Source organism: Phodopus roborovskii, unplaced genomic scaffold (genome assembly GCF_943737965.1).
Source record: "Phodopus roborovskii unplaced genomic scaffold, PHOROB, whole genome shotgun sequence".
NCBI classification, from domain to species: Eukaryota; Metazoa; Chordata; class Mammalia; order Rodentia; family Cricetidae; genus Phodopus; species Phodopus roborovskii.
In genome coordinates this window covers 14,771,907-14,796,227 of record NW_026125052.1, presented here as the reverse complement: position 1 = coordinate 14,796,227, position 24,321 = coordinate 14,771,907, and the positions used below count along the sequence as shown (strand labels likewise).

General features: G+C 43.2%; 2 protein-coding genes across 2 annotated transcripts; both read left to right on the top strand.

Annotated features, from left to right (window-relative positions):
- Positions 1-128: 128 nt before the first annotated feature.
- Positions 129-4,188, top strand: Krt10 (keratin 10). Its single transcript, XM_051176274.1, has 8 exons — positions 129-728; positions 1,369-1,451; positions 1,794-1,950; positions 2,043-2,204; positions 2,294-2,419; positions 2,681-2,898; positions 3,194-3,525; positions 3,802-4,188. The coding sequence occupies exons 1-8, from the start codon at positions 144-146 to the stop codon at positions 3,906-3,908; spliced, it is 1,770 nt and encodes a 589-aa protein (XP_051032231.1). The 5' UTR covers positions 129-143; the 3' UTR covers positions 3,909-4,188.
- A 9,500-nt stretch (positions 4,189-13,688) lies between these two features.
- Positions 13,689-23,055, top strand: LOC127215739 (keratin, type I cytoskeletal 28). Its single transcript, XM_051176227.1, has 8 exons — positions 13,689-14,186; positions 14,596-14,678; positions 15,342-15,498; positions 17,441-17,602; positions 17,683-17,808; positions 21,173-21,390; positions 22,395-22,450; positions 22,708-23,055. The coding sequence occupies exons 1-8, from the start codon at positions 13,743-13,745 to the stop codon at positions 22,848-22,850; spliced, it is 1,389 nt and encodes a 462-aa protein (XP_051032184.1). The 5' UTR covers positions 13,689-13,742; the 3' UTR covers positions 22,851-23,055.
- The last annotated feature ends 1,266 nt before the right edge of the window (positions 23,056-24,321 follow it).

Genomic DNA, 24,321 nt, shown 5'->3' with positions numbered 1-24,321 from the left:
TCATCAGCCAAACATGCTAAGCTGGCAAAAAGAAAACCATGCAAGCAAGCAAACCAGAGGACCTATGAGACACGCCCTCTCAGTATATAAAGGCCTGTCACTGTCCTTGGTAGCAGGCACTCCCTGAGCTACTCTCCATCACCATGTCTGTTCGATACAGCTCCAGCAAGCAATTCTCTTCCTCCCGCAGTGGAGGAGGAGGTGGTGGAGGATCATCCCTCAGAATTTCCAGCAGCAAAAGCTCCCATGGTGGAGGGTTTAGCTCAGGGGGGTTCAGCGGTGGCTCTTTTAGCCGAGGAAGCTCTGGTGGAGGTTGCTTTGGGGGCTCATCAGGTGGCTATGGAGGCTTTGGAGGAGGCAGCTTTGGGGGAGGCTATGGAGGAAGCAACTTTGTCGGAAGCTACGGAGGAGGCAGCTATGGAGGAGGCAGCTTTGGAGGTGGCAGCTTTGGAGGGGGCAGCTTCGGTGGAGGTGGCTTCGGTGGAGGCTTTGGTGGTGGATATGGAGGAGATGGTGGTGGCCTTCTCTCTGGAAATGAAAAGGTAACCATGCAGAACCTGAACGACCGTCTGGCTTCCTACATGGACAAAGTCCGGGCTCTGGAAGAGTCAAACTATGAGCTGGAAGGTAAAATCAAAGAATGGTATGATAAGCATGGCAACTCCAGCCAGCGAGAGCCCCGGGACTACAGCAAATACTACCAAACCATTGAAGACCTTAAGAACCAGGTAAGGGGCATTTTAAATTCCAGCTTCAAATCATTTCTACCCATGTAATGCAGACAGATGAAACCAAGCTAAGCATAGCGTGGCTGATCACTGTGTCTACCTGTAATCTTTCCACGTCTACTGTAACCAAGTCTCATCAAAGATATTTATGAAGGCATGGCATGCCTATCTTCATCCAGCATGTGTGTTGCCTGTCTCCAGGGTGACAGACAACTGTAAGTTGTCATATCCAGCACCAATAATGCAGGAAACACCAACTTTCCAATATAGAATCTAGGGAATCTGTTAACCACATCTATAAATTCAGAGTATATGCACTTATAAGTATTTATAACAACTTAAACAAATGTACATGTGAGTCACTAAAAAAAGCTACAACACGAGAAAATCACAAACCATAAAGAGTCATCATATACCTATATAATGCCAGCTAATGTTCACAAAAGAATCATGGCTATAAAAGTACTGAAACCGTAAGAGGAAGAAATTACTATATGTTATATTACATATGGCAAATTTGTAATGGTCTATGCTTAAATTAACCTCCCCCAAAAGTTCTGGAAGGGAACTATATCAAAGTGCAGTATACCTATGCTAATCTAAGAGCCATAAACACGCCTGATCTTTTGTCTCCCTCCAGATCCTCACCCTGACAACGGACAACGCCAATGTCCTGCTGCAGATCGACAATGCCAGACTGGCAGCTGATGACTTCAGACTGAAGTAAGCTAAGTGACTGTGGTGCAAATAAAGCAGCTGTTTTTAGCATTGACCTTGGATGCCCATAACAACATTTACATTTTCCTAAACTCACCCAGAGTGAAACAGTTCTGAGCTCTTAAAGAAAGTTTTCATTGTAATAATATCTTCTGGGTAATCTTTAAAGGAAGATGTGTTTTAAGGTTAACTCTTTGTATTAAACTATTGATAGTCCTACATGAATTTGGGTATTACAAATGTTGCCATGATGTTGAATCAAATCTGTATTTGCATTTTAAGTCAGTCTTTGACCAGGTATGCCTTCATTGGCCTGTATGTCCAATGTCTGAATCCTGTTCCTTTCAGATATGAGAATGAGGTAGCCCTTCGACAGAGTGTGGAAGCTGACATCAATGGCCTGCGCAGGGTACTGGATGAGCTGACCCTTAGCAAGGCTGACCTAGAGATGCAGATTGAGAGTGTGACTGAAGAGCTGGCTTACCTGAAGAAGAACCATGAAGAGGTGACACAAAATTACATCCCCCACCCCCCCCCCAAAAAAACAGTTCACCTTGGTCACGGTGCATTCATTAAATCTAACTGTTCCTCAAATAGGAAATGAGAGACCTTCAGAATGTGTCCACTGGTGATGTGAACGTGGAAATGAATGCTGCTCCAGGAGTTGACCTGACTCAAATGCTGGACAACATGAGAAACCAGTATGAACAACTTGCAGAAAAGAACCGCAAGGATGTGGAAGCCTGGTTCAATGAGAAGGCAAGTTAATTCCTCTCCTCAGCGAAGCTCGTGGAGGGTTTGTTATCATGCCGGGATGTTCTCATCTTTTCCCGTTTCTAACCCTCTAGAGCAAGGAACTCACCACAGAAATTGACAGCAACATTGAACAAATGTCCAGCCATAAGAGTGAAATTACTGAACTGAGACGCACTGTTCAGGGTCTGGAGATCGAGCTACAGTCCCAACTGGCTCTGGTATGTTAAATCTTGTAAAACAGCTTCCATTTTATCCTGCAATGTTTCGTGCTAAAAAATGAGTTGGGGGGGGGGGTCAAGAAAGTGGAACCAAAATCTCGGCTTTGGGGGAAGAGGGATTAGAACTGTTGGCACTGAGGCAGTCGGGCTCAAACTGCAGTACTGCCATAAGGCAGAAACCCTATCCATTTTCCTTCTATGACGCCTTACTGAAGAATTTCCGTGCTGCATTCACTACACTTAATAAAACCTTCTTCTCAGAAACAATCGCTGGAAGCCTCCCTGGCAGAAACAGAAGGTCGCTACTGCGTGCAGCTCTCCCAGATCCAAAGCCAGATCTCCGCCCTGGAGGAACAGCTGCAACAGATTCGGGCTGAGACCGAGTGCCAGAACGCCGAGTACCAACAACTCCTAGACATTAAGACCAGACTGGAGAACGAGATCCAAACCTACCGCAGCCTGCTAGAAGGAGAAGGAAGGTATAATGGAAACTTGCAAAGTGCCTCCAATTGCTTCCCTTCAGGGTTCCACAGAGCCAAGCTTACCCAAACCCAGGGACATGCAAGAGAGAGAGTGGGGCAAAGGAGGCGGGAAGGGGGCCGTGATGCTTTCGGAAATTAGGGCTGTGTGCATAAACACTTAATGGATGGATCAACGGATGAGCTTTCGCAGACACACTTGACCGGATTGTATTTTCTCAAAATACTAATCTGGAGCGCAACCTGACGCTTCCATGTCAGAAGCAACCACATTTGACCCTCACACTCCGTTTAGTTCCGGAGGCGGATCCTACGGCGGCGGACGCGGCGGCGGCAGCCACGGCGGCAGCTACGGCGGCGGAAGTTCCGGTGGCAGCCACGGAGGCAGTTCCGGTGGCGGCTACGGCGGCGGAAGTTCCAGCGGAGGTGGTCACGGCGGCAGTTCCGGCGGTGGCTACGGCGGCGGAAGTTCCAGCGGAGGTGGTCACGGCGGCAGTTCCGGCGGTGGCTACGGCGGCGGAAGTTCCGGCGGAGGCCAGAGCGGAAGCGGAGGGTTCAAGTCTTCTTCTTCCGGGTCTGGTGGCGACCAGTCGTCTAAAGGACCAAGGTCAGCAGAAACTAACTGGGGTAATCTGAATTAGTTTTAATTTTCCCCAGTGGTTTTGTTGCTCTTTAAACTCAAGAGCTGATTTTAAAACGATGAAAATCTCGAGTTAGATTTTCATTTTTGTTTTTAATAGACGTCAGTGTTGGGAAAATGCCATCTACAGCTTCAGTTTGTTTTTTTTTTTTAAAGAACAAATTGGAAAAGATGTATTGTCTTACTTTTGTAATATTGGCTTGTTAAGCTAGGACCCCTACATGTCGTTTCATCTAAGTTCTAATTTTTCTTTCTACTCACAGATACTAACAAAACCAGAGTGATCAAGACGATTATTGAGGAGGTGACACCCAATGGTCGAGTCCTTTCGTCTATGATTGAATCAGAAACCAAGAAACACTTCTACTAAGCTGCATAAAGAAGAGTCTCTTCACACAGACCACTGCACAGATGTGTGGAAAACAAGATGTCCAAGAAAGCACTTCTGTCTTAATGGTCTATAAAAATAGGTTCACTCCTTGAAAATAAGGGTCTAAAAGGTGTTTTGTGGTTTCTGTATTTCTTCTTTTCACTTATCACAAAGTGTTCTTTTGTGGAGAAAAAAAAAAAGAAAAGAAAACTTTCTCATTTACTAATGATTTTCTCATTTACTAATGGATTTCAATAAACTTTCTTACTGATGCAAACTATCTAAATTTGTCAGAATTATTATTTAATTGCGTGGGTGTGCTCAGACCAATATGAGTAATGTAGGTGAAAAAGTCCAAAACTCCCCCAAAGTTACATTTCCTGAAGCTACACAATGAGTGGAGAACTCCCAGCTCTCTGGCTTTAAATTGTTTCAACCTTGGAAGTTTTGAAACCATCTCAAACAAGATTGCCAAAATAAAAGGGAAATTTCACAATCTATTATTTCTCATCATTTCTGACTATATTCTCTCAGTTATGACATTGGTTCTCAATTCTTATGCACCATTTAAAATATATCTTCCAATCAAAATCTAACAACAAAAAAATCAACCAGTCCAACAAAAAATAATATCAAAATTATTACACAGCCAGGTGATATACCTGTGTGTCCAAACAGACATCTCTAAGTCTCCTTGCTTTCCCCAATTCCTTTGCAACTGATATGACCTCGTCCTTTCTTCAGTATACACTGAACTGTATCTCTCAACCAGTTAGACCCCAACTTCGCTAGCTAGTTTTGTGTCAACTTGATACAAGCTACAGTCATCTGAAAGGAAGAAACCTCAATTGAGGAAAATAGCACCCTAAGATTTAGGCTATTGGCAAACCTGTGGGTATATTTTTAAATTAATGACTGATGGGAAAGGGCTCAGCCCATTGTTAGTGAAGCCACCCCAGGCTAGTGGTCCTGAGTTCCATGAGAAAGGAGTCTGAGCAAGACATGAGAAGAAAGTCAGTAAGCAGCACTCCTCCATGGCCTCTGCATCAGCTCCTGTCTCCAGTTTCCTGCCCTGATTTCCTTCAATGATGAACAGTGGTGAGGAAGCATAAGACATATAAATCTTCTCAGATTCCTTTGGTCATGATGTTTCATCACAGTAATAGTGACCAACTGACAATATTTATACTCATAAGTACTAAAGGGGGAAAATAGCAGTGTGCTTCTGAATTGCCCATGTCCACTGAGTAGCAGCTTCAGCATCTTTCCTGATTTGAACACCAGTGTTTTTCAAGATCTGAGTCTTGATCCCTTGCCATTTCAGTGGGACTCCACTAAATAAGCCCTACCCTGATATATAACACACTTTAGAATGCATCCTTGGGCTTAGTGCCCTCCTCAGACAATGAGAACTAGACTTTCTTTTCATATCAAGAATCTCTATTACAGAAAATTTTTCCAGCCTATACACTTTGAGACTCCTTTGTCAATCTATGTACTTTGAAACTCCCTTGGGATACTAAATTGTATCCGGGTGTAAATCTAAACTAGATTATAATGGTAGTGAGGAGAGGACTGACTCTGTTACCTATCACTGTAAACTCCACCCTAGCACGGTTTTCAACACAAAGTGTTAAAGCCCAATAAGTACTAGTTGAGCAACAAAATTAGTGAGTCATATCCAAATAAGTAAATGCAGTACCTCCCAGGGTGAAGCCAGAAATTCTGGGGACTAAAAATCAATAAGTATTTACTTCCACTGTATGACAATGCAAACAAAACCAACTCTTTTGTACAATTATATGATTCTTTTAAACACATTGTCAACAAAATGGAAATGATTCAGTTGAGTCAAAAAGGAAAAGGGTATCCATGACACCCAGGGCCTTCCGCCTTCCGTGTGCTAGAAGCTTGGTTAGCTCTCCACCTTCAGTACTTCTCTTTCGTCCAGTAATAGCAACCCCATTCTTACCAGAAAATTGTAGAAGCATGAGGAACTAAACCATAACCAGTAAGGATGCTTCCAAATGTGAATGTAGGGGAAGCCATCCAAATGCCAAACAACCAAAGCCATGGAACCCTCTGTCTCCTTGTTCTCTGGCATTGAGAAGGTAAAGAGCGAAATGAACAGTCCTTCTAAGGAGGTAATAAACACCGTAAGTATTAGTGCAGAGAACCCTCCCACATGGAGAAGAGGAGGGGCAGGGACAGCAGAAACAACTGTGGAGAAAGGACAAGGCTGCTGGACCATATCGAGTGTTTCTTGTACGTTTGAGTATCAATGGTAAAATCTATTCACAACCAATTCCAGGACTCTGCTGAGTGAAAAGGAGGGCACAACCATGCCTAGGTATGGTTGAGTAAAAAGAGTCTTATGAGGGAAAGCACAGCCAGAGACATCTGGAAGAGTCCAGAATAGATACGGCCAGCAGAATAGACTAGGCCATGAGAGAGTGGAGGGAGAGTGAGAAAGGAATAGAAAGGAGCAAGGGAGGGGACCAGCAGGGGGAAAGAACCAAGAAGAGCACATGGACAAAGAGGCCAAGAGCCAAAGAGAACCAAGAAGCTTCGGAAAGGGAAGCAAAGCTCAGGTTGGAGAGGTTTAGGCTGGGGGCAGGGTTGAGAAGTACTGAGTGCACAAGGAATCTGTCACAGGTACTTGCACTGCTCAGAATATCCACTTTGATATGTTAATAGGCACCTCAGCTAGCCATCTGTCCTGAGTTTCTTCCAGACTTTTTAATACCTACCCAGAGGAGAGATTACAGTGTCTGAGAATTTAAGTCAGTGGTTGAAAGACATCCATTCACTCAACTAGCGTGTGTGTGTGTGTGTGTGTGTGTGTGTGTGTGTGTGTGTGTGTGTGAAGACACAGCCACTTCTTGTCATGCATGCCATAGAAGATGTGTCCATCAGAGACTAAAGATCATGGACAAGATGCCCAGGCACTCAAAATAGTGTGTCAGAGAAGGTCTCTAGAAAATGTGACTTGAACAGATCCTGAGGATCCCAGAAAACAGCTAATTAGAAAGAATGAGAAATCTAGGACTGCCAGGGACGTGTTTACAATGCACAGCACCCAAGATCTCTACTACAACAGCTCTAAGAAAGCTTTCTCAGAATCAGGATTATTTATCCTTACTTCAGTCATATCTGGAAAGCCCATTTCATTATGTATAGGAATATATTCTCATAATTTTTGGTTCCTCTCTTGTCCGTTCACTCCTACCCTTACCTCAGCTAATCACTGCCAGGTGCTGTTTAGACTGTCTTCAAAATGATCACAATGCCAATTAGCTCAGCCCTGACTTTAACATCTCCCCCAAATTACTGTGACTGGCTTTCTAATGATGTCTCATACAGATTCTTATTCCATCACCAGACACCCTCCTCAAAGCAGCCAGAACAACAACAAACAAACAAACCAAAAACCTCCCCCACTTATATTTCTCAAGGGTTACCTTTCATGCCCAGAGCCAAATTTTAAGTCCACCCCCTAGCCCAATACATTCTTTTATCAGCCACTTCCTGATACACTACCATCCGTACATCCTCCAGTTCCTTGAAGGCACCACACTCTTCCTTCCTGCTATGATTTGGCTATGGTTTGAGTGTGTTCCCCAAAGGTTCATGTGTTCAAAGTTGATCACTAGAATGGCAATGCTCAGAAGTCATGGGACTCCTCCTGGGAGTTAATTAGATCCTTGTGGGCACCACCCTTGGAAGGACTTGATGAAGTTCTCTTGAGATCTGGGTTAGTCTTCCGAAAGTGTTGCTGTACAAGAGTGATCCAGAGAGATGGCTCAGCAGTTAGGAGCACTGGCTATTCTTCCGGAGGACGGGAGTTCAATTCCCAGCACCCACGTGGCTGCTCTCTACTGTCTGTAACTTCAGTTCCAGGGGATCTGACACCTTCACACCAATGCATATAAATTAAAGTTAAATAAATCATTTTTTAAAAGAGTGGTCCTGACTCTGCTGTGTTCTAACTTTTTACCTCACCAGGCAGCCTTTCCCTCCACGATGCCATCATCCTTACCAAACCTCTAGAACCCTAACCCTAACTCCAGAACTATGAGCTAAAAATAATCCTTTCATTATAATGTATCCAGTCTCTGGCAACTCATTGTATTAATATAAAACAAACTACAAGCTCCTGGGGCTAAATAGAAATATTTTATTCAAAAATACATTCTTTTCCCCCTCTAAGAAAAGCCTTGTCATATCCCTACCTAAAAAATAATTTTTCATCTTTCTTGTTTAACTTAATGTTGTTTCTTTAGAAGAGTACTCTAGCCTAAACTAAGTCTTCTTTGGTAGTTTTATATTGTTTCTCTCCCTAATTTTTAACACAATTTCTATTTTATGATTATTTACTTAGGACCAATTCCCCATCCTACTCCCAAAAAGTCCATAAGAGTTGAGAATGTGTCTGTTTTTCTTTCTGTTTTACCTGCTGCTAGCATAGGGCCTGGTATATAATAGGTCATCGTTAAATATTTCTTTGTTTTAAGCCTATTTAATTTTATCTTATGTGTATAAATGTTTTGCCTCCCCATGTCTCAGCATGCAGTACCTGTGTAGGCCAGAAGAGGGCGTCATTTACCTTGGAACTGGAGTTACAGATGTTATGATGCAGGTGAGGGAAACCAAACCCAGGACCATTACAAGATAAATACTGTGACCAAAGGCAACTTGAGGGAGGAATGCGTTTATTTCGTCTTACACTTCACAATCACTGTACATCAGTAAAGGAAGCCAAGGCAGGAAATCACAGAGGGCAGGAACCTGGAAGCAGGACTGAAACCCAGACCATGAAGGCTTTTGCTGCTTGTTGGCTTGGTCTCAAGCTCAGGACCACCTGCCCTACGGTGGCACCACCCACAGTGGGCTGGGACCTCCCACATCAATCATAAATAAAGAAAATGCTCCCACAGACTTTCTTAAAGGCTAATCTGATGGAGGTATTTTCTCAATCTAGGATTCCTCTTCCCAGGCGACACTAGTCTGGGTCAAGAAGAATCTGGTCTACACGAAAGGAAATCTCTCCTTTCCTGATTTCCAGCTTCCTTGAGATGATGTTCAAGAAACTCCGTTGGAATCTATAGCACACACTATCAATACAAGGCAATCAGATAAGGTTCTGCCCTATACGCCCAAGCAGCGACATCCATTTGAAGACCAGCACTGCCCCCTGGTGGAAATAATAGCCAGGGGCAAGTATGGCCATCAACGTGGGATCAGAGAACTGACTTATTTAAATATATGCTTCTTGAGGAGCTTTTATTTGTGTGTTTGCCACTTGTATTGTTGAGAAATAATGTTCACACATATTTATTTTACATAATGTGCCTTGGAATTTGCATATTTGTGAAATTACTAAATTAAACTGACAATATCACATACCTCATTATGATGAAAGACATTTAAAAATCTACTTGTATACAATGCATTGCTGTTTTCTCCCTTTGACATAAAATGTTCTCTTAGAAACGTTTTATTTACATATGAAAATACAGCCATATTACACCAATTAGTTGTCTGCTTGTTGCCTAATTTTAATGATGTTATAAGAAATAATTAGTAATAACTAATAGTAACAATAATAAGGAAGCCATTTATGTAGTAATAGAGCACTAGAGACACTTTAAATTCTTACTGTGAGCTAATGAGCTCCGTTAGTGTTTCAATTTCAACAACTCAATCAAAAGAACTATTTCACAACACACAGATAGTTTAGACTGTGGATGACAATATGCAAAGTAAGTATGCAAATCTGTATACATATGGAATAATTATTCATAAGTAAAATAGTGTCCTCGAGTCATTTTTCTTCAAGGATGTGCCCCCCCCAGGTTGTCCATGCTCCACATCTGTGTGCTATGAGCACTGATAATTGGACCAGCTGGTTCAGAAGAGAATGTGTGGATGTAGGTCTGGGCGAGTTGGAGAGGGGCATGGATGAGATAAAAATGCATTGCATTCACCTATAACATTCTCAAATAAATAAATCTCAGCATGAGAATCTCAAGTCACTTGAACAAAGAAGATTTCGCTTGGCATGTGCCTGATCATCCTGAATAAAATGTTTGGCATGCTGCGTCTTATCTGCCTAACCTGCTAATAAGGAACTGAATTAACAGATACCTAGGGCTCTTCATAACTTTAAAAATATCATGCAGCTTTGCCCAGATCATGCATTTAAAGACCATGCCATGTTGGCCACAGCACCAGCTGACCACTGCACCAGGTTTATGGCAACTCGGGTCCTGGTGACACCCCTGATTATCTTAGAGATAACACAGTTCCATACCATCTGCTCCACCTGAATCCAAAGCCAGTCATTCCAAAGTCCTCCCAAACCCTCTTCATCTCACTCACCCTTCTGAGCCACTGCCTCGGGGAAGGCTCCTAGTTCTCATCTCCCTCCTCCAGCATCACCCTGAATCTTTCCTTCCTCTCCCACTTCCACACACCCCATCTATGAATTTCACAACAGAAGTATAAATCCATATTCCCTCCATACCCAGTGCTACACACAGCTTTGTGCCACTTTTAATGCATTTGTTTGTATGTATGTATATGGTGTGTGCGTATTTGTGTGGGTGTGTTCGTGTCTGTCTGTAATGCAGGCTTGTATGTGTTATAGCCTCCATGTAGAGGTCAGAGGATTGCTTCTGGGGCTAATCCTCACCTTCAACTTTGTTTGATACAGGGTCTCTTTGTGTTAAGTGTTTTATGTCTGCTTATACTAGACTGGATGATCAGTAAGCTTCTAGGGATTCTCCTGTCTCACCCACCATCTCCCTGTAGACTTGCTGGAGTTATCTGGCTTTTATGTGGGCTCTGGGGACACAAATTCAGACCCTCATGCTTGAAAAGGGAACACTTTTTCCCACTGAGCCAGCCCTTAGGCCTGGGCCACTTAATCCTTACATTAAAATTATTTTGAGGAGAAATGCCACCCAAGTGCTGCTTACCACATACTCTTGTTAACCCATCATCCCAAGATGTCTGCAGCTGGCTGATGGTTCATTTCTCTCCCACCTCCAAACACCACAGGACACTTCATGGTCACGGTGTCTCTTCACAGCAATAAAAACCCTAAGGTCAGTTTAGTGGTTGCACATGATGGAAGATGGTGAGTTCACTGTTTATTAGAGACCCTGTCTCAAAGAGGATTAATGCAGTTTTGCTCATGGAACCCAGAGAGGAAGGGCTATTTAAAACAACGCCATCTGCAAGTACTTGTTCCTTATTCACACGATTGTTTCCCTTCCTGATGAGTGGATATCCTTCTGTGTATATATTTCTCTTATTGGTTGATGAATAAAACACTGTGGCCAATAGAGACAGAGAAATAGGCGGGACTAGTAGACAAGGAGAATTCTGGGAAAGGGAGGCAGAGTGAGCCCACCACACAGAGCTGCAATGCTGCCCAAGGAGTAACAACATGCCAGAGCATTACCGGGTAAGCCACAACCTCATGGCAATACATAGATTGATAGAAATGGGTTAATAAGTAAGAAAGAACTAACCAATTAGAAGCCCTCATCATTTGGCCAACAGTTTTATAATTAATATAGCATCTATGTGTTTATTTGGGGCTCAGGGGCCTCGGGACCAGCTGGGACAAAGGACAAAGAGCCTCACGTTACACCTTTCCATTTCTCTACCACAGTGTGATGGAACCAAAGGGAAGCTCCCCAGAGTTGAAAAGATGGCGCTGCCCAATTTTAGACTGCAAACTTCCAAAACTGCCAGTGAAATAAATCTCCTTTCTTTATAAAATAGTTGGCTTCAACAGATTAACAAAGCAACTTTATCCAGCCTCTCCTCAACTTTAACTATGTCATGGTCACTCTTGGATCCTGGGACATAAAGACATGCAATGACTCAAGCCTTTCCTCAGCCTACCTGTGCCTCTGATACCATTTCTTCTTTCTATATAATTACATAGTCAGTCACCTAGTCATTTCCACTAGAGTGCCACGGATTTCCTTGGCACTTTCCTTCTTGCTCCCATCCTTGCATCCCCCGAACCTACACTGTTCGGTCTACTCCAGCACAAGATTACTTCCAAATGCATAATGGAACGTGAACTGAAATGAGACCCAGGCCCTCAAGTCTGCCTCACAACCCCTTCACACCTTGCTAGCCAGGCATTTGCAGTGAGCTTACTCTAAACATTGACTTTTCCCTATCGACAGCCATCTTTATCTATCCCAGCAACCTCTCAAATTCAGTTAGTCCAAATTAAACTTAGTGTTCCCACCACAATCCCATCTCAGTAAACACTATGATTCCCAGCATCTAAAATATAATGATCAGAACCAGGACCAGACACTGGGTACTTGTTACTGCAGTATTTGGCCACTGATTAAGGGCCAGCCTGAGCTACAGAGCAAATTCTAAACCTGGCCCATAGAAAGATCCATGTCAGGGGAAAAAAAAACCAATCCCAACAATCCCAATTCTTCCTTTACTTTCAAATATCAATCAATGACCATGTACTCTCAACTCCACCCTATTCCACACACCACCGTCATCACCACCTTCATCTTTCCCGCATGGACCACTCTTCCACCCCTGTAGTTTGCCTTATCAACTCATTTCAACTTGGTACTTTCACTACTTTTTAAAAGTTAAAATATAATTACATCATTTCCCCCCATTCCCTTTCTTTCCTCCAATTCCTCTCATGCCCCCCCCCCCGCAACACACTCACCCTGGCTCCCTATCAAGCTCCTGACCTCCTCTCCTTTAATTGTTATATGCACACATATAAAAAAAAAAAATACAACCTGCTTGTCTGCTCAGTGTGGCTTGCATGTGCACAACAGTTTCAAGGCTGACCACTTGGTATTGGGTCACCAATTAGAGGGCTCCGTCCTGCAGGTAGTTCACTTCCTGAACTCTCAGAATCAACTTGATATTTCTCACTGTTTTTTTACTTAAGAGTCATCCCAAACTCCTTGGTCTAGCACACAAAGCTAAACTGGATCCAGCCCCTGTCTGAAACTAACAATTCCCTAGAGACTATAAAAATATCTTGTCACTTTCTACGTGTTTAACGCCACGTCTTCCTTTTCTGTGTTTAACATAGTGCACTAGCCATGATAGCCATAGATAGACATACACTGTGTCGTTGGCCATGATAGCCATAGATAGACATACACTGTGTCGTTGGCCATGATAGCCATAGATAGACATACACTGTGTCGTTGGCCATGATAGCCATAGATAGACATATACTGTGTTGTTGGCCATGACAATAAATACATAGGTGTTACAGCTATGGAAAGAAGGGAAAATTACCAAGGATATGTTTATTTAAATGACACATTTTCTGGTTCTCATGGGATAAAATACCTGTTTCTGTAGCTAATAGTCCTTCATCCATCTGCGTGGTAAACCAGACAGAGCCCTATCTTAGTCTCACTTAGCCTTCAACAGTCTATTAGCCCCTGAACTAGATAATGACAGCATGTTCATAGGGTCTCTAGATGAAAGAAAAGGGTTACTCACTCAAAATTAAAAGTCAAAATAATGAACTTAATATAGAAGTAAGCCCTACTTTATGTATGATAACAAATACCCTGAAGCAACACCGGGGAATGTTAGGCATTAATTATTTTTTTAAATCACCCAATTATACATCATTTCATGCTAATCTAAATGATGCCATTTCTCTCTCAACAGACACCACTTACTTAGCTCTAGACAACCCCCATACTTGTGTATAAAAGCCAAAGAACCCACAAGCAGGTGATGTTTTGTTCTCCTTTGAAGTTCCGGCTGCCCACAGACAAGTGGAACATTTGCCCTGGCACCATGTCTCTCCGGTTTTCTGGCGGATCCAGGCACATTGGCTTACAGTCAGGATCCCTCAGGCCATCCAGCGCAGGCACAGGTTTTGCTAGCAGTAGTGCGGGTGGCAGTTCAGCTGCTGGTAGTGGATTTTCTTGGGCCTTAGGAGGGACACTGAGCAATGCTCCTGGTGGGAGCCATGCCACTGGTGCGCTGGGAAATGCTGCTGGTGTTGGCTTCACTGGAAATGAAGGGGGTCTCCTCTCTGGGAACGAGAAGGTCACCATGCAGAATCTTAACAACCGCTTGGCCTCCTACCTGGATAACGTGAAAGCCCTAGAGGAGGCAAACGCTGAGCTAGAGAGACAGATTAAGAACTGGCATGAGAAATATGGACCTGGATCTTGTCGTGGACTTGATCATGACTACAGCCAGTATCATCTGACCATCGAGGACCTTAAAAGCAAGGTAAAAACCACAAACCAGGAACTTGTCAAATTGTTAAAACTTAATAACTTCCAGAAAAAGTATATAGAATCACAAAGGAAAATGTGTAATGGCTGCTCTCTAATTTGTATTTAATTTTAATACATAATTCTCATTACTCAAAATCGAGAACCTTGAATTATGAATTTCGGTGTAGCTAAATGTTAATTCCACTGTTTATTTTGAAATACATTTATAGATAATTATTCTATTCTAAAAACAAGACAATTACATGAGAATGCATTTAAAACATTGCTCCTTTTTTAAAAACTAAATTCTAAAACATTTTCATAATTGCACAAGTTAAAAGTTGATACAAATGCTTATTTTTTTAAATAATAAATAACAAAAGCAAAGTTATTTCTGTTGACTCCCGTTTAATTTCTTCTAGATCATCTCTTCCACGGCTGTTAATGCTAATATAATTCTGCAGATTGACAATGCCAGACTGGCTGCTGATGACTTCCGACTAAAGTGAGTGACAGGTGACAATCATGGTCCCAAATCGAAGTTCCTATCTGTTTACGGTGTTGAATTTTTTTTCATTTTCATCTTAAGTAAATAAATTGTAATCCAAAAAAGTAAAGGAATAAAATAATTGGTTACAAAATGAGTCAAAATGCAACTTGAGTCAAAATGCAACATATTCATTACATCCAAGGAATAAACTGTCCAGGTATCTCTATGCCTGCCTAAATAATTGCAAGCACAAAGTCAATGTTCAGTGACTATTGTTCACTCCATAAGAATGTTAACTTAGATAAGATTACAAAAAGGGTGCTTTCTCTTAACTGTGATAGGCATTGGAATCTGTGTGATGGGTTAGCTGCTCATTGTGCTGCACAGAACAAAAGGGAAGGGTCTTTCTCTGTGTCTAGCTGTTTTGTTTTATGACAGGGTCTCACTGTGTAGTCCAGTCTGATCTAGAACTCATAATACTCCTGCCTCAGCCTCCTAAGTTCTTGGAATACAGACATGGGCTACCACATGAGGCTTTTTCTGTGGATTTTTATAAGATTGAGAGTCCTGATTTGGTTTTGGATTTCCAATTGACATTGAATTGAGGTTGACGCCTTCAGCTTCTTGAAGAGCTAACTTGCACTGAGATGCATTTAAATTCACTCCCCCCCATCCCAGGTATGAAAATGAACTCACCCTTCACCAAAATGTTGAGGCAGACATCAACGGATTGCGCCGTGTCCTTGATGAGCTGACCCTCTGCAGGACGGACCAAGAGCTGCAGTATGAATCCCTGAGCGAGGAACTGACGTATCTCAAAAAGAACCACGAAGAGGTAGGAGAAGCTGCACATAAGTCCCATCACAGCTCTGCCCATGAAAACTCTCCAGAGGGAAGGTGTTACAATCCCAGCACTCATCTGTACACAGGGAAATCACACATGAAATCTACTTGCCTGCCATAAGAACATTACAGGAAGGAAAGTTAGAAAGGAGAGGGGGGTCGTGCAGCATAGCACGAGAGGGGCCCCCAAACAAGGAAAGCAGGGGAAGGAAGAGAAGAGATGGCAAGGACCAGGGAAGGGCCTGGAGCACAGAGGGACCCATGTCTATAAAGTCACAGCAACTGAAAGAAGGCAGCTTTGACTGCACTGAGGGTGGGGTAAAAAGCCACTCACACTGTGATGCTGGGAGCATTTGCTACACTCTCCTGATGGGTTAGGCTAACTGCAAGCAGTTTGATTTTTGAAACTCCACAGTTTCAAAAAAAAAAATTCCTTTATAAGGAATCGTATGCAGAACTCCAAAGTACAGAAATAAAGTAATAACAGCTTTTTAGGAACCGTGTGTGTGTGTGTGTGTGTGTGTGTGTGTGTGTGTGTGTGTGTGTGTGTGTTCTTAACTAGGGAGTCGATTTAAATGACATTAAAATATGATTAAAGAAAACACAAGTTGGCCAGGTACAGTGGTACACTCCTATAATCTTGGCCTTTGGGAAGTTGACGCAGGCAAGGGGGTGTGGGCTGGAGGCCAGCCAGGGCTACACAGCAAATCCCTGTCAGCAGGGTCTGAGGAAGAAACCTGAGATATCAACCCTTTGAAATCAGTCCAAATGAAAATGTCAGCTAGTCAGTGAATAAGTGTGGGTCATTGCTTCACGTGAGAACTCCATTTTCTGACTCCTCTAGACAGACTGACAAAGCAGACCTAGACCTAGACCTAGAGTATAGCCACTTAGAACAGGCACCCGGGAGTGGGGGAACCATGTTCAGATCCCAGCAAGAACACCTGCATGTTTCTTCTCCACTCTGGCTTTCACTGTCCTAGTCTGTGAAGGAGTTTCTGCTTCATAAAGATGCTTGGACATGTAGCACATTCTCAGAACAGTGTCCAGCATCCAATGGTCACTCAATAAAGGACAGCTAGTATCCCTCAAGTGAAAATTCCTCGATGGCTTGGATTTTGGGGGGGGGGTGTAACATCTACCACTCTAGTCCATCAACCCAACAGCTGATGATTATTTGTTGAATAAACTCTCTGGTCTTTGTAATCCTTTCATATTTTTTTAAAGTGGTAGATATGGTTGTCTTTTTTCAATTACGTTTTATGTGTTTGTTTGTGGTGGAAGGACCACACACATGCCACAGTGTGTCTGGGGAGGTCAGAACAACTTTCAGGAGTTGGTTTTCCCCTTCCATCCCGTGGAACTGGGGATTGAACTCGGGTGTTTTGGCAGCAAGCACCTTTACCAGTTGAGCCATCTCAACCAGTATGGTTGGGTTTGGTGTGGTGGTTCAACTTTTTTTGTCTGATTGGTTTTTTTTTTTTTTTTTTTTTTTTTTTTTTTTTTTTTTGAGAAAGGGCTTCTGTGTTTAGCCTTGTCTGTCCTGGAACTCACTCTGAAGATCAAACTGGCCTCAGATTTACAGATCCCAAATTTTGGGATTAAAGGCATGTGCCGCCACCACCTGGCTGGTTGTTCAACTTTATAATCCCAGCAGTTGGGAGGCTGAGGCAGGATGACCCACAAATTCAAGGCCCAGCCTGGTCTACAGAGCAAGTTCCAGCTTAGTCTAAGCTAAAGAGGGAGACCCTGTCTCATAAAAACAAGGATGGATGGATGGATGGGTGAAAGGAAGGAAGAAATAGGAAGGAAAGAAGGAGGGATGATGAACACAGATTAAATAGGACCCACAAATTACACATTACTATGGGAAACTTGGGACCTCTAAAACCTTCTCAGATGTCATGGGAACAGTCACTTGCACTTTGCTCCAGGAAATGAAGGTTCTGCAGTGCGCGGCTGGAGGCAACGTGAATGTGGAGATGAATGCTGCGCCCAGTGTGGACCTCACCGCTCTGCTGAACAACATGCGAGCAGAGTACGAGGCCCTGGCCGAGCAGAACCGCAGGGATGCGGAGGCAGGGTTCCAGGAAAAGGTGAGGAGACCCAGACCTGCTCTGTCTATTCCACCCTAGCGGGCCAGACCCAATGTGACCCTATGCACCCTGCCTTACAGAGCGCCACGCTGCAGCAACAGATCTCCAATGACATGGGCGCAGTTACCTCGGCAAGGACGGAGCTGACAGAACTGAAGCGCTCGCTGCAGACGCTGGAGATTGAGCTGCAGTCACTCTCAGCAACGGTAGGGACCTGAGCTTCCCCATTCCTATAAAACTATGAGAAACCCTTCTTCAAGATCAGGTTGGGGGGGGGGTTGGAGGAGGGATGGGAGACTGGACTGGACATGACAGCAGGAAAAACATCCCAGAAGACAGAAAGAGAGGCAGTCTTCTAACCAGACTGGCACCAAGTTCTACTCTGAGCATAGTTCATTCAACCCCCAAGAGCATGCTGGTCAGTGTTGTTCCAGTTTTTAAAAAATTAATAATAACAATAAGGGACAGGACCAGTGTTATTTGGTTACACCAGCCAGGATAGGTCACACCAACATCTTATAACACTGAGAAAATCATATTAAGAAAGGGTACACAGGGCTGGAGAGATGCTGTACCGCTCTTCCAGGGGACCTAAATTTAATCCCCAGCACCCCTAGGGCAGCTAACAACTGACCTTAACTTCAGTCCCAGGACATCTGAGATCCTATTCTGTCTTCTGCAGACATTGCATCCATGAGGTACATATAATATACATTCAGGCAAAGCACCAATACACATAAAATATCTTTTTGAAGGCACACACCAGTCCCGACATGGGCCCTACAGGTCCCCCCCACCCCATATAGAAAAGCTCTCATTCCACAGCACAGAGCCTGGCACTCAGCCTCTTAGGCACATCTGGGGTGTCTAGAAGACTCCAGTGGTTACCATGGGAACAACCCAGTCCAAAACCTGCATTCAGTCAGGACTGTGAGCTGGCAGTATCCCAAAGGCTTGACTCTGAAAGTTGTGGTAAGCATGTGGCCCAAGAGTTCCCCATCTTGACAAGATGTTTTGTAATCCCTGAGAACAGCTACTATATACAAATGAGAACAGTGAGCCATTCACAAAAGAAACTATAAATCTGTATACTAGAAAGATCTTTTGATTTAGCAACCTTAAAGACACAGATGCAGTGTTCTGTCACTAAGTAGTACTGAGAAGATGTGTTCTTACCATTAGCTGAGCCCAAGCTTACCCAGCATGCCCTTCTTCTCCACACCCTCAGCACAGCTGTCTCTCTAGACCTTCCTTCTGCGTCCTCTCCTGAAACCATCAGAACCCTGAACAAATCTGCTCCCACTGCAGGGGTGAATTCTCCCCATGTTTCTGAAAAACAGGGTAGGAAATACATTCTCAAATTTCCTCAGCAGAATTACAGGTATTTTCACACAGCAACAATGATATTGTGACTCAGAGTCTAGGTGCAGATCACCCATTATAGCCATTTTCTCATAGAAGCAATGAAATCATAAAGCAATTAGATTTGGGGCTTAGATCCTGGAAGCCATGCTTTGAGATCAGAAAATAACCCATCCTCCCCCACAAAAAAAATCCACTTAACAGCCAGTGTAACCAAATTATAGAGTAATGCTGATAACCTAGATTCCATACTTGAGATTCTTTGGTCAAGATAAATTCTAAGTTCAGTTTCCCACAGGTAGAACACAAGTCAATTATAGATTGTGGGTTATCTAAATAAACATCCGTATGTTTGCTTCCTGTGTTATGCAACCTTCCAAGTTCATCTGGTTCTCTCTCATCACCACCCAACCTTCCAGGTGGAGGCAGTTAAGAGAGATCCTGCCCCCTCTGACTTCCCAGGGTATTAGGCATCTTATAAAGGAATACCCATGAGGGGAAGAGAGGCTTTAAGGTTTGAACTGTGGGTACACCCCTCCCTGACATCTTGCTATTTGTCACCTCTTCTTCCTCATTACCATACTGGTCACCTTCTACCTGAATACTCCTGGAGAGCCCAGCAGCCTCTTCCAAATGCAGCAGCCAGTGTCAGTCAGTGTCTTCAGCCATTAGACCAATTCCAGCCTGTTACGATGAAAATCTTACTAACTCCTTCTTTCTGATCCTAGGATTGACTAATACATCATATGTTTGGCAATGCACAAACTCGTCTTTAAAATTTTAATGCCACTCTTGCAATAAAGAAGTAATACAAGGAGCTGGGAGATAGCTCTGTTGGTAAAGTGCTTGCCAGGCAAACATAAGACTATGAGTTTGATCTTTAGAATTCATGTACAAAAAGCCAGGCATGGAGGCATGAACTTGTCATCTCAGAGGTGGGAAGTAGAGACAGGGAGATCCCTGGGGCTCATTGACCAGCAAATCTAGCTGAATCAGGCTGCCTTTAAAATAGTGGTTAAATAAATAAGTAGCTGTCACCTGAAGAATGACACCTAGGTGTGTCCTCTGGCCAACACACACACACACAGACACACACACAAACACACAGACACACACACACACACACAAACACACACAGAGAGAGAGAGAGAAAGAAAGAAAACATTTTAAAATAAAATGCATTTATTATGTAAACACTGAACCAAACTACCTTGAACAAGGCCAAGCAGAGCCTTGTATCTCCTTATAGAGGCTTTATTTCCTGTGATGTAAGATCTGCAGTCATACCGCACAGGAAGAAAAGGAAAATAACAGAGTGGAGGAGGTACTAGACAAGTATCAGAAGTAATAACCGCCCAGACATACATATTTATATATGATAAGGGAAATGACCATAATTGAAGCAGGGATTGTGTGGCAGGGCAAATTACAGTCTATGGAAGGTGAGAGGAAGCAGGGTACTCATAGGGGTGGTGTGGACACAATGACCTGTGTGTTATGAGCATCAGCCTTGAGAGCCCACCCTGTCACAGGATTCATTTGGTCTTAACTGCTTTACAAAAGAGGACTTTGTGAATGACAGAAGATCAAAAATGGATTATAAAAAGAAACAAGAGCCCAGCAGGCCTAAGAATAGGATAACTAGGATGTTAATGAGTAAGACTTTGACATAACAGACACCCCCACCAAAAAAAAAAAAATTAGACTATAAATCATCCCTTGTGGGTTTTTTACTGTCTGTCCCCTCAAAGTGTTTTTATGTACATGTTAGTCTTAACAGAAATTGTTACCAAAATCTTAACAGTCAAATATCTTAGCAGGGGGTAGAGGGTGGAGATGGCTCAGTTGGATACCTGCTGCCAAGGCTCATAACCAGAGTTTGATCCCAGGGGCCTGTATGGTAGAAAGAACCAAATCCTGCAGGCTGTCTTCTGACCTCCACATGTTTGTTGTGACACATGCCTGCCTACACACACACATACACACACACACACACTTAACTAAACGTTAAAATAAATAATTGAAGTCTTGGGGGGAAAGTCACTTATCCCATGTCAGGTCATGCAGTGCCTGTTCACCGCCTGGTTAGTGCCAGGGTCCACTTCCTGTCTTACTGTGTCAGGGAAGGGTCCTGCAGATGCTGAGAAACTCAGGGCTGGCTGGGTACTCTGGTGATTTCATCCCTTGCTGTGATCTTTGATGTGACAGAAACACTCGCTGGAGTGCTCCCTGGCGGAGACCGAGGGCAACTACTGCTCGCAGCTGGCACATATCCAGGCTCAGATCAGCGCTCTAGAGGAGCAGCTGCACCAGGTCAGGACAGAGACTGAGGGCCAGAAGCTGGAACATGAGCAGCTGATGGACATCAAGGCCCACCTGGAGAAGGAGATCGAGACCTACTGCCGCCTCATAGATGGAGATGAAAAGTAAGACCATTGGGAAGTTCCTCACGATAGCCATGCTCTACCCCTTAGCCTTCCACACTTTCAGCCTACCATTTTACTCTCCCACTGTATAAGTCCATGTCCTTCTCCTGCTTCTAGAATCATTTCCTATATATTTTATACATCACAGAGCCCCCTTATCTGCTCAGATAACTCCCAGCATTTCTGCACAAGTCCCTCACCATTGCTCATGTTAAGCATTGTGATTTCAAGATTTTTCTGACTCCCGTCCCTCCCCCCAAGCCCCTGAAGATGCCTTCAGGACACATTCTACATGTATGTATGGCTCCTTGGTCATTGCATATTTTATATGTGTCTCTATTAAGCTAGTGCATATTTCTTAAGTTTTTGACTCTTGGATTTTTAAAATCAAAAATCAGATGGGAGGGGCTGGGAAAAGGCTCAGTAGTTAAGGAGCTTGTTGCATAAGGACCCGACTTTGATCACCAGCACCTGTGTAAATGCTGCACGTAGTGGTTCCAGCCTGTAACTCCACACCTGGGGTCACGGTAGAGACTGGATGCTGGGTGCCCAGTGGCCAGTCAGTCTAGCTAATATGGGAGCTGTAGGTTCAGTGAGAGACCTTGTCCCAAAAAAAAAAAAAAAAAAAAAAAAAATACAGTGAAGGGGGGAGCTAGAGAGACATCTGAGAGGTTAAGAGTACTTGCTGCTCTCGCAGAGAACAGGGTTCAGTTCTCAGCACCTGCAGGGTTCACAGCAGTCTGTAACTCCAGTTTCTGGGAAACTGATGTTCCTCTCCAGCCTCCAAGAGCACTGCATGCATGTGGTTCAAGTGCATATGTCCAGGTAAAACACTCATACACATAAAATAAAAATAAATACATCTCTCTTTAAAACTAAGGTTGAAAACAATAAAGGAAGATTCCTGATGCCAACCTACACATACCCACACTCACAAAACACATTAACACAACACACACACACACACACCCCAATGTAAAATAATAAACTTTTCTTTCTTTCAGTTCCTGCTCCAGCTCAAAGGGCTTTGAATCTGGAAGCTCAGGGAATTCACCCAAAGGTAATGAAAAACCTCTTTTATTTCGTTAGCAGAAAACCCCTTCCCATAATAGCATTCACACATAATAGCCAACCGAACAGTTAACTGGTTTTAACTCCTGGAAATGTTCTCCGGACACCCCAAAATCTTACTATAAAACTGTAACTCTCCATCCCCAATGTGTGCGATGCAGTGCGAGGAGCCCAGCAAACTGCGCTCTTCTCACACATAATCTTTTGGGAAGAATTCGTTCATTCACCTGTGTTTTCTTTCTCTAGATTTATCCAAAACCACGCTGGTAAAGGCGGTGGTTGAAGAAATAGATCAGCGCGGTAAGGTTCTGTCTTCCAGGATTCATTCCATCGAGGAAAAAATGTCTAAGATTAGCAACGGCAAGGCTGAACAGAGGGCTCCCTTCTAGCTCTCACGTTAGAGGATGGAATAACTCGGGGGCGGAGCCAGCACAGCTACACACTATTCTAAGTCTCAGGGAGAATGGAAACACTTTCTACTGTTACAGATGAGTGACCTTAGGCAAAATACCTGTTTTCTTGGTGAATTTCGCACGATGCTCGGTGTTTCTATTCCAAATAAATAAAATAGTTGAGGGGTACACCCTTCCATTTGCTGGTGGTCAATATTGAGTTGTGACTTGTTTTCTTCCCTTAGGAAGACCCTTATGGAAAACGTTTTCACTGAATTTCACTCTAGTTTTCAATAACTATTAAATATGATCACTAGGCATAATCTTTAAATCCCACCATGTCATGTCTCTGCATGTCTCTGCGCACTTTCAAAGTTCTCCTGCAACTGACACACTCCACCACTAGATGGCGCGTGTGTGTTTTTTTGTTTGTTTTGTTTTGTTTTTTGTTTTTGTTTTTTTGTCAAGAACCTGTCTCAAGATCACCCACAAAGTAGGGGACCATTGTTAGTCTGGGGGGAAAAAACATCTGAAGCGCATGTTGATGACTTTTCCAGAACGGACTATAGAAGCTTTTCCTCATGAAGGCCCAGACATAAACATTTTAGGCATCACAGATCACAGATTTATTGCAACTGCTCAGTTTTAAAACTGCTGTTAAGAGCCATAGGTTAATGGGCACAACTACTTTGGATAAAACTTTATTTAGGGGCACTGAGATTTTTGAATTGCAAATAATTTAATGTTTCACGAAAATGTATGCTTCCTTTGTGTCCAACTGTTTAAAATGTATAAGCCAAGAACTAAAGAGGCTCAGCCAATTAAGAGCATTGACTGCTGGTTCAATTTGCAGTGTGCCACACATGGCTCACAACCATCTCTAACTCCAGTTCCAAGGGATCTAAGTCCCTCTTTGGGTTTCTCAGATACCAGGCAGTCATGTGCTCAGACACATAAAATGTAAATGTCATTCTTACCTTAGAGATGTACAAAAACACATCATGCCAGCTCTCAGTCTCTCCCCATACCAAGATGTGTGCTAAGACTGGAAAGTGTGTGGTCTCTAAGGTCACTGGGTGGTTCTGCCTTAGGAAAACTGCTCTTTCGTCTCTCAAGTATCTTCCTGATCTCATTGGGAAGCTCCATTCCACCCAACAACACAACAGCTTCTTGGGAGTTCAAAGAAGTAGAGAAAATAATCAAATACTTAAAATTTCTGCCCCAATGCATCACATGGAACAAGCTCTAGAAGTTATGAGGAGATGACTTCTAAACACACGGGGCCAGCTACATAACTTGGAAGACTCTATGAAATGAAATTGAAAATGTGAGATCCCCATGTTCAAAAAGTGGCATTGAAGGGTTTAGAATATGATGCACTTTGCTCCTTCTTCAATTGTGTCCTTTGTTGTTGTTTTGTTTGTTTTGTTTTTTCAAGACAGGGTTTCTCTGTATAGCCCTGGCTGTC

Coding starts and splice junctions, on each gene's coding strand:
- Krt10 (XM_051176274.1), top strand. CDS start 144: ATGTCTGTTCGATACAGCTCCAGCAAGCAATTCTCTTCCTCCCGCAGT. Junction 2,205..2,293: donor AAGCCTGGTTCAATGAGAAG/GCAAGTTAATTC, acceptor CTAACCCTCTAG/AGCAAGGAACTCACCACAGA. Junction 3,526..3,801: donor GTCAGCAGAAACTAACTGGG/GTAATCTGAATT, acceptor TTCTACTCACAG/ATACTAACAAAACCAGAGTG.
- LOC127215739 (XM_051176227.1), top strand. CDS start 13,743: ATGTCTCTCCGGTTTTCTGGCGGATCCAGGCACATTGGCTTACAGTCA. Junction 15,499..17,440: donor TCAAAAAGAACCACGAAGAG/GTAGGAGAAGCT, acceptor ACTTTGCTCCAG/GAAATGAAGGTTCTGCAGTG. Junction 22,451..22,707: donor CTCAGGGAATTCACCCAAAG/GTAATGAAAAAC, acceptor TTCTTTCTCTAG/ATTTATCCAAAACCACGCTG.